Genomic DNA, 10,372 nt, shown 5'->3' on the forward strand with positions numbered 1-10,372 from the left:
GATTTTGTTCTGACGCTGTGAATATCTATTGGCTCCCGACATCATTTAATATTGCACTATTTGCATCTGGATTTTTGTTTACATTATAAGAGTACCTAATACCCTATGTACAAGTACTAGGTAGGTACCTATTCAACTATTCCATTTTGACTGCGCGTCTACCAAAGGGCGCCAGGGCATCGACTGCACACGGGCGCTACATGGGCTAGAGCCGCCTCTGTTGTTCCTAATGGATTTTTGTTTAAATTCCTGTAAAACTGTCAGCTTTTTAAATATGAAAAATAGTTCAAGTAATGAAGCTTAAAATAGGACAAAACCTCGCAATTTTTACAGAATGGATTGATTTGCTTCAAAATTTGAGAATAAGTAGTGAATAGTCCAAGGATCAAAATCTATATCATGTCGAAAGGAGCTTTTACCATGGGGGTGGTTGCCATCCCATCTCGGGGGTGGAAATTTTTTATTATATTTTAATCACAAAAGTTGGTAAAAACGTTCATTCTAAGCAATAAACGTTCTATACATTTTTTTGATAAAATTAATAGTTTTCGATTTATTTGCTATCGAAAGTGTTAGCTTTATATCGAAAAAATTAATGTTTTTAATGAGTTTTCTGCTAATAACTCCAAAAGTTTTCGTTTTATTAAAACAACTTTAATTAAAAAAAAATGTACCTTTTGAAAAAATAAACAAAACAGTTTTTTATATGTTGGCTCTTCTTCGTCAAATGCTAAATATTGTAGTTTCAAAGTCAAAAGACGGGAAAACTATGCATTTTTCGAGGACAACTTGTTCAAACTAATTTAAAGTACTTATAAATATCTATCTCCAGAAATAAAAAAAGTCTGTAGCTCAAAAATCTAGTGAATTATAATGAAAATAATGTCAGTCCCCATTTTTTTTCAGCGAAAAAGTGATCGCAAGGAACCCCCTAATCACCACCCTAATTAAAATTAGCCATTAAGCTTATTTGGTCTTTTTTATTCATGTATTATTAATAGGTTCTAGAAGTTTGACCCGCTTAGAATAATTAGTTTTTAAAAAAATGGAGTTAAAAGCTAATTAATAATGAATTTTTGTAGTTTGGAAAAAATGGCTTTTTCTTCAGAATAGCAAGATTAGCATCAGAGATACGAAAAAATGTTTACATGTGAAATCGTAGCTTATTTAATTACCAAGAACCTGGTTTGCTAAAATTTATTTTACGGCAAAAATTGAGTGAGCTATTGAGAATTAAAACTTGTAATAACATGCAAAAACCACCTTTACAAACCCTTTCAAAGTCACTTCTTTTTGCGACTGAGGGTTTTACAAAGATTTAATACTAATAGGCTTATAGATCTTGCAAAAACCTACAAAATTATTTTTTACCAAACTTTCTAAGATATAATGTAAAAAAGTTACGGTTAAAAAATCAATATATTTTTTTGAAAAAAAAAAGGAGAAATCCAATTGGAAGCATAATAATGTAAGTTGACGGTGTTTTTAGTCCTTGGCCTTATTCATTCTTATTTATTTATGTACCTATTATTAATAGATTCTAAAAGTTTGACGGGCTTAGAATGATTAGTTTTTAAAAAACTGGAGTTAAGCGAATAACGAATTTTTGTAGTTTGGTAAAAAATGCCATTTTCTTCAGAGTAGAAAGATTAGCATCAGAGATATGAAAAAATGTTTCAATATAAAATTGTAGGGTATTTAATTCCCAACAACTTGGTTTGAAAAAATTTTTCTACGGCAAAAATTGAGTGAATCGTAAATGAGTATATCAAAAAACATTGATTTTTTCTATACAAAACTAACAATTTCGATAGCGAATAAATCGAAAACTATTCATTTTATCAAAAAAATGTATAGAATATGTTTTGCTTAGAATGAATGTTTTTATCAACTTTTGCGGTCAAAATATAATAAAAAATTTCCACCCCCGAGATGGGGTGGCAACCACCCCCATGGTAAAAGCGCCTTTCGGCATCATATAGATGTTGATCCTTGGACTATCCACTATTTATTTTCAAATTTTCAAGCAAATCGATCCATTCTGTAAAAATTGCGAGGTGAAAAGCTTCGGTTCATGGCCTAAAAATATTTCTGCTATGAGTAATAGCAAACTTTTAGCAAAGGCATTCGAAAGCTTTTAGGTATATCTTTTAAAAAATAAAGTTTTGTAATTTTACCTTGAATATCAAGCTTTTTAATGGTAAGCAAAAAAAATCGAAAAGGTTTCATTTTTTACACTAAATTGTTAATAATTAAAAAAGACGTCGAAATATCTGCAGAGAACATAAATATAGGTTGTTTTATAAGGCCTGTAATCGCTAATCAAAATTTCAGATACGTGGATATATCACGGTCCTGGACAGTCTTTTTTGCTTATTTCTCTGTATTAATAAGTTTTTTTTTGGAGGTGGGAATCTTCTTAATTAATAAGTTACCGAAATTACATAAATTAGCAAAGATGTTTTTAAAGACTAAATGGCTATAAATAAATTAAAGCTGTGTTAAAAATATCTACTATTTGTTAAAACTTATTTTATAAAAAATGCTTTATTTTTATATCGCATACTTAAAAGTAATTATTGTAAGTAATAAACAGTTCTGGTTTTCAAACAAACAAAACAAATTTAATGTATACCTATAGGTGTCAACAATACCAGAAATGCATCATGTCTAAAAGAAGAAGACCAAATAAACATTTTTATTATAAACACTTTTGAGATCAAACTGGTTATATCAACATTTAAACCTTTTTTGGATGTAATGAAATTTATGGTGGTAAACAGATGAAAGAATTTTGGTTTATTATACCTACTGTCCAATTAAATTAATGTTCAAGTTTACCTTGAAAGCAGTTGATGAACTAGGAGAATACATAAAAAAATAGAGTAAAATAGGCGGGTAACCCCTCATAAGATGTTTAGAAACAGAATATACAGTGATGAGCGTGCTAATAACCGGCAAAATAGCACAAAAGATGGAAAACGTATTAAGATTTGAGATAAAAAGAAATGAAACTAGTCGAGCTGGGATATTTAGCGATATTAACCTATAAATTTACATTATATTGATTGTTTCCCACATTTAGACGTATCGCACGAGTTTGGCAACTACCACTGTCACAGTGACAGTTTTAGTTGACATACTTCTCTGATATGTGTAAAGGTGGAAACAATCAATATAATGTAAATTTAGAGGTTAATATCGCTAAATATCCCAGCTCGACTAGTTTCATTTTTTTTATCTCACAACTTAATACGTTTTCCATTTTTGTGCTATTTTACCGGTTATTAGCGCGCACTAATAACCGGCAAAATAACGCAAAAGATGGAAAACATATTAAGTTGTGAGATAAAAAGAGATGAACCTAGTGGAGGTGTTAAATTTAGCGATAGTAACTTATAGATTGACATTATATTGATTGTTTCCCACCTTTAGACGTATCGGACGAATTTGAGCAATGCCACTGTCACAGTGACAGTTTTAGTTGATATACTCCTTTGATAGGTCTAAAGGTGGGAGACAATCAATATAATATAAATTTATAGGTTACTATCGCTAAATTTAACAACTCTAACGCTAATTTAATATGTTTTCCATCTTTTGCGCTATTTTGCCAGTTAATAGCACGCTCATCACTGTATACCAACTTTTTTATCTACAATAAAACACTGAATACCTACTTTTGCTTTCAAAACTTCCACAAAATTTATTACAAATTAGTGTCACTGCAGCTGTTTCGGCAGAGTAATAAAAATAATAATAAATCATAATTAAAATAAATTTTGTGGAGGTATTGAAAACAAAAGTTTTCAGTGTTTCATTGTTAGATAAAATGAACTTACATCAAACAATGGTTGAATCCGTCAATCAAATTCCTTTTTTCATTTCTAATGCACCAAACCTTTTTTTCACCAAACCTTTTTTACCATGTTCTAAGTTTAATTTTTTTAATATCTCCAAGTGTGCCGGCAATTGCTATTAACAAATAATTTATATACAGAAAACCAATTTCACTGAATCTCTTCGAAAATCACTTTTAGGCAAGGCGTATCTCATTGAATTAAACACTTTTTCTTTCGAAATATTTCGAATATGCCTTTTGAGCTGTCTACCACTAAATGTGAAATCGTTGTTTACTTTAAAACATTCAATAAAAATATTTTGCAATTTTTTAAGAAAAAATGTATTTCTAATAATTACTTTTATAAAGACGTATTAAATACTTAATATACAATTTACTTTTCATTGAAAAATATTATTGTTTCATTGTCAATAATTTGAAAATTCTCATCATCAGCAGCATGATTTCCATCTAAAATGTTGTTGTTCTTTCACATCCACTTCATGTGATATTCAATAAATCTCTTGCTTCAGGTATCTTTCCAGATTTCTGGAAAGCGAGTTATCTTACGCCTATCTATAAGTCTGGTAACAGAGCTGATATATCCAACTATAGACCAGTATGCAGTCTTAATTCCATTCCAGCCAAAATTAATCGAGAAAAAAGTAGCGGCTTATTTAAGATCAAAATTAAGTTTGACAGTAATAGAAGAGCAGTTTGGGTTTCTTAGCAAAAAATCTGCAGAATTAAATTTAATTACTTTTGCTAACTATCTGTCAGACGTCTTGGATGGGGGGCGGGGAGGTTAATGCGATCTACACAGACTTTTCCAAGGCATTCGACAGGGTAAATCACAAAATCTTGCTCAACAAACTAGAAACTGCTGGTATTCAGGGAACAATATTGGAATGGCTAGCCAGTTATCTAACTGAAAGATGTCAAACTGTAAAGGTAAATAATTACATGTCTAAAAATATTCCCAATCCTTCTGGAATACCACAAGGGTACCACCTGGGACCCTTATTATTTGTATTATTTGTCAATGATATTTTGGACTATTTTAGATTTGCCGAATTCTTGTGTTTTGCAGATGACCTGAAATGCTACCTTATAATTTCCTCCCCAGAGGACTGTCTTAAACTTATGTCAGATCTGGCCAGACTTGATGAGTGGTGTGAGATCAATGCCATGGATCTAAACATCACTAAGTGCAACTCCATAACTTTTACTAAAAAACTTAATAAAATGAATTTTGAATACAGTATTAAAGGGACACCATTGTCCCAAGTCTCATCTATTAGGGACCTTGGAGTCACAATGGACTCCACACTATCTTTTGTCAATCACATTGACATCATAGTTTCTAGAGCACTTAGGATGCTTGGATTCATTAAGCGAAGCACACATGACTTTAGGAGTATTAATGCTATTAGATTGCTGTACTCTAGTCTTGTCAGGCCTTTGTTGGAATATTGTTCTTCAGTTTGGAGCCCCCATTATACTTCACATATTCACAGAATTGAGCAGGTGCAGAGAAAGTTCCTTAGGTACATAGCATATCAATCCAATATACCTCATGTAAATGAGTTTTCATATGATTTTGCATTATTACAAATACATTTTTCCTGCCTACTATGAAAGTTCCAATTAGAAACACCGGATTAGTTAACATATTTCATCAGCCATTTAGGAGAACCAATGTTGGCCTTAATTCTCATATACCTAGAGTGGCACGAATGGCTAACTCTTATGCTGACAGTTTGGATTTTTTTAATGAAAGCTTTAGTAAATTTGTCAGCCTGTTAAAGCAAACTGTGATATAAAATTTTCAACGTAATTGTGTAGCAATATTGTAATAACGTGTAACTAATGATTTTGTGCCTGTCAGTTTCATCTATCAATGTTGTATTGTTTTATTATTTTAACTTTATTTTTCTAAGCACTTTTTAGACTGTATTTAGACTGATTTTATGTTAGGATTTTATTATTTGACTAATTCTATTGAGGTTTTTAAACTGTAAATTGTACTAAAAGTGGGAAAGGCCCGTTAATAAATAAATAAATAAAATATGGTGCCAAGATGGGCCCTGTAGCTCTTTTCATTGCTAAGATATAACCATGGCTATTTTAGATTTACGATAAAGTTAGCATATTATGTAAGTATTGTTTTTCAAAAATGGCTACAGCAATAATCTTTTTCTTTCTTTATTAAATTAGCAATAAATTTGAGTATTGGTCTGAAGTTGGCCTTATACAATAGATATGTTAACTTTATCTACGTGAACATTCCATTGCTAACTATTTACATTTTTATTTCATTTTAACAATTATTGTTTTATTAATTTTATATAACCAGTACAATGATTTTGTATTTTACCTTAACAAACTGATGAGCATCTGGCCTCACTTCTGGAGTACCATTTAATAGCAATTTGATGAACTCCCTGAGTTCTTCTGGAACAAACTGAATCTTTCCTGTGGTAAATTTCTTTAAGTCTTGGGCTCTTGCTCTGAATTGCTGAAGATCCCTCACTGGTTTATAGCATTTCCTATCTGGGGAGTATAACGTATAGATTAACATTCCTAGAGAAAACATATCACTAGCTTGGGATTGTACCAAAGACAATACATGTTCAGGAGCTAGGTAGTCCAAATTTGGTTGGCAAACTGGTGGTACAGTAGCACTGTATTCTTCAAATACATAACTAGGCGGCATATTAGCAGGATTGGTATTAATCACGCAAAAATCAAAGCCAAAAACCTTCCACGCCCCTTGCGTATTAATTATTACACTTTCTGGACTGATATTCTTGTGAAGAAGTTTAACATCGTTATGTAAAAATGCTAAACCTTCAGCTAATTGCAGTATTCCATACTTAATTTCTATATCGAATAATTTATAGTCTGACATATTTGCTGGTTGAGGCATGTTGGTTGTTTGTCCCAGGACATTTGCTAGACTAGCAAACACTGGTTCAGCAGCAAAAGCTAAACTGTCTCTGCTTTCTTCTAGAGGATGTTGAACAGTCAGAATTTTCGGATGGCGTATCTTTGTTAACTGTACTACTCCTCTTCGCAGTACTTCTAAAATTAACTCCCTGTCTGTTTTACTGTATCTATCTAGCTGGCGCTTTTCAAATACAAATATTGAAGCTTCTTGTCTAGTAGATCGTTTATTTCCTTTATAAATTTTCCAAAGCAACCCTTAAACATAATCATACATTATTATTCTAGAAATAGTTGATAAGATTTTACCTATTACCTGGACCTGCAGAGGCAATATGTGCAGAAGACTCAAATTCTCTAGTTACTGGATTACCTGGTAGAACACCTGATAACTGGGATACCGTACTATGAACAGAACTACTGACTTGATTAATTACTTTGTTAAATACGTCCATTTTTATAAAATAATATTAATAAATTTCGCAAATGGCAAAATTATCTAAATTGTTTTGGTACCACCTGTCAAAATTTATGACTCAGACATCAAATGTGTCAGTGTCACTTCTGTCATTAACTACTTTGCTGTATAAAGTATTGCCTAAAAATGGCTAAAATTCTTTAAAAAGAAGTTCTTACGAAACCAACCTTCCGTTTACTTATAATAGTTACAAATACACAATACATAAGTTATATTTAGTCCAGAAAGTCACTGCGCATCCGCTAGGAAAAATATTCGGATTCGGATTTTTTACACAATCTTACTCAAACAGGACTCCTTTTAACAAATTTGCATGTTGCCAGGACCCAAAGGTGATCAAAAATTTTTTAAACGTTTTTTTTTTGTTTTTTTTTCTAAAATTATTTTTTTTTGCATGGAACAAAGTTTTTTTAGGTTTTTTGGATCATTCCAAACAGAAAAGGTCTTTAGTGACTTTTCTCTAAAGTTGATAGTTTTTGACATATAAGCGATTAAAAATTGAAAAATTGCGAAATCGGCCATTTTTAACCCTCAAAAACTATGTGAAAAACTGAAAATTTGAATGTTGCCAAGGTAGGTAGATATTCTTTGAACATCGGTTGATGAAATCCCAAAGAGTTTCTTGCAATACACTATTCAAAACTCCTTTGTTTTTTAATTTCTAATCACGCGTGCGCGACACTATTTTCCACCGTTGCATGGGTATACAGTATGGTGCAAATGAAAGAAATAAATTCGTTATTTCGTAAACCGGCGACTTTAAGGAAAAAAACCGAAACAGGTCGATTTTTATTTTTAAGTTATGATATTGTGGCATATATGGTATACTAGTGACGTCATCCGTCTGGGCGTGATGACGTAATCGATGATTTTTTTAAATGAGAATAGGGGTCGTGTGGCAGCTCATTTGAAAGGCTCTTCAATTCTCTATTCAGTAATGTAAACAATTACATAATTATTTATACAGGGTGTCCAAAAAAATTTTTATTAAATTAAATTATTTGACAAAAAAAGAAGTTGAAGGACACCCTGTATACATAATTATATAAATGTTTATATTAGGGAATAGAGAATTGAAGAACCTTTCAAATTAGCTAGCACACGACCCCTATTCTCATTTACAAAAATCATCGATTACGTCATCACGCCCAGATGGATGACGTCACTAGTATACCATATATGCCACAATATCATAACTTAAAAATAAAAATCGACCTGTTTCGGGATTTTTCCTTAAAGTCGCCGGTTTACGAAATAACGAATTTATTCCTTTCATTGGCACCATACTGTAGGTAGAAAATAGTGTCGCGCACGCTTGATTAGCAATTAAAAAACAAAGGAGTTTTGAATATTGTATTGCAAAAAACTCTTCGGGATTTCATCAATCGATGTTTAAAGAATATCTACCTACCTTGGCAATACTCAAATTTTCAGTTTTTCACATAGTTTTTGAGGGTTCAACTCATCAACTTAAGAGAAATGTCACTAAAGACCTTTTCTGTTTGGAATGATCCAAAAAACCTAAAAAAAACTTCGTTCCATGCAAAAAAAATAATTTTAGGAAAAAACAAAAAAAAAAACGTTTAAAAAATTTTTGACCACCTTTTGGTCCTGGCAACATGCAAATTTGTTAAAAGAAGTACTTTTTGAGTAAGATTGTGCAAAAAATCTGAATCAGAATATTTTTCCTAGCGGATGCACAGTGGCTTTCTGGACTAATTATAGTTATATATTATATTATGTTATATTATATTGTATATAGTTATATTTCTTATTTCTTAGAAATCCTTAGTTTTAGTTGTTAAGGTCGCGGCATATTTTCATGCACGAATCGTTTCCAGCACGTAGTGTAGTCTCCGAAATACCTGATTTTACAAAGAGATGTCTGATACGATCGATACGATACGTTCCAGACATATTTAAAACCATTAAAATCAATATTTTTCGGAAAATAAACGCTACGTGCTGGAAACGATTCGGCAATGATAATATGCCACGACTTTAAAATAAATTATTAATTCATGGCTCACTAAATCTCCTGACCGGAATATTAGAAGTTTCAAAGACATCAGCCTGTCAAATATTGGGACCGTGCAAGTTCGGCAAAGCGACCTCTATTTCTACGCTCTGTACTTTTATTCGCACTTTTAATTATATGGGCCAATAACATTAGTCCTGGTTGCTGGATAATTGTCAAGGCCATAGTCCAAAAAAATAATAAGAAGAAAAAATAAGATGCAGGTTATGTTATGCAAACGTAAATTATTGTATGTAATAAATAAAATTAGTTATTAAAATGCAGTACTGCAAGCAAAATACAATTAATTAAATTTACCTTTATATAATAATTGCTTATCATATCAATATTGTGGAGCAATATATAATTTTTCTGCTTCAATGACAGAAGGTATGAAATATACGTCAATTTGACAATTTCAATTGACAATATGAATTATTTAAGATAGTTGCAATATTTCTCCGCGACTCGCGCACGGTCGTTTCTCGTTTCCCTTCCAAGTACTTGCACACCGCGAATAGGACGCAGGATGAATATTAATATAGTTTTGTTTAGAATACTAAAGCCTAAAGCAGTGGCGACGCGTGACTTTTTCTAAAGTGTTACCAAAACCAGATGCAAAAAATCTTATTTAAAAAAATGAAGATATGGCTAAATGTATATTATAGCTTCAATAATATCATTTTGTATATCACTTGAAACTCTCGAAAAAACAGTTGATGTTTCTAGATGTTGGCAAAATTTTTGATCTTTTTTGGCAATTAATGTTAACAATTCCCTGTAATTACCTCGAATGTCAGAGCCGTCGCCCTTTAAAATGACCACGAAACGCTAATTCTTGTTTGGCCAAAAAACATACGGTATCTATTATAAGTAAGCTAACCCCATAATACCCATCTATTTTTTAACAAACTCATTGTGGGGGCCTCTAAAAATCTCCCCGATCTTAAGACAAACCCCCGAGATTCGAAATGAAATAGAAGCCTTTGTACTTTTATCTTCTAAAATTAGCTTTAAATTAAAATAGTTAACAGCTTGCAAAATTATTAAATGACGAAAAATTAACCGTATATCTCTAAAATGGATAGTT

The 10,372-nt window shown here is 31.6% G+C and overlaps 1 protein-coding gene across 2 annotated transcripts in view; it reads right to left on the bottom strand.

Annotated features, from left to right (window-relative positions):
* LOC114328520 (SCY1-like protein 2) overlaps positions 1-7,323 on the bottom strand; it is a 113,236-nt gene extending 105,913 nt beyond the window's left edge. For both annotated transcript variants that reach the window (XR_007696306.1, XM_028277386.2), the window contains exons 1-2: positions 7,104-7,323; positions 6,219-7,045 (exon numbers count right to left, since the gene is read on the bottom strand). Coding sequence is in view for 1 of the 2 variants with exons in the window: in XM_028277386.2 (XP_028133187.1) it covers positions 6,219-7,045; positions 7,104-7,242 (966 nt within the window). In the remaining variant the exon portion in view is untranslated. The remainder of the gene's footprint in view (positions 1-6,218; positions 7,046-7,103) is intronic.
* Between the last annotated feature and the right edge of the window lie 3,049 nt (positions 7,324-10,372).

This window comes from Diabrotica virgifera, chromosome 2, assembly GCF_917563875.1.
Source record: "Diabrotica virgifera virgifera chromosome 2, PGI_DIABVI_V3a".
In the NCBI taxonomy this organism is placed as follows: Eukaryota; Metazoa; Arthropoda; class Insecta; order Coleoptera; family Chrysomelidae; genus Diabrotica; species Diabrotica virgifera.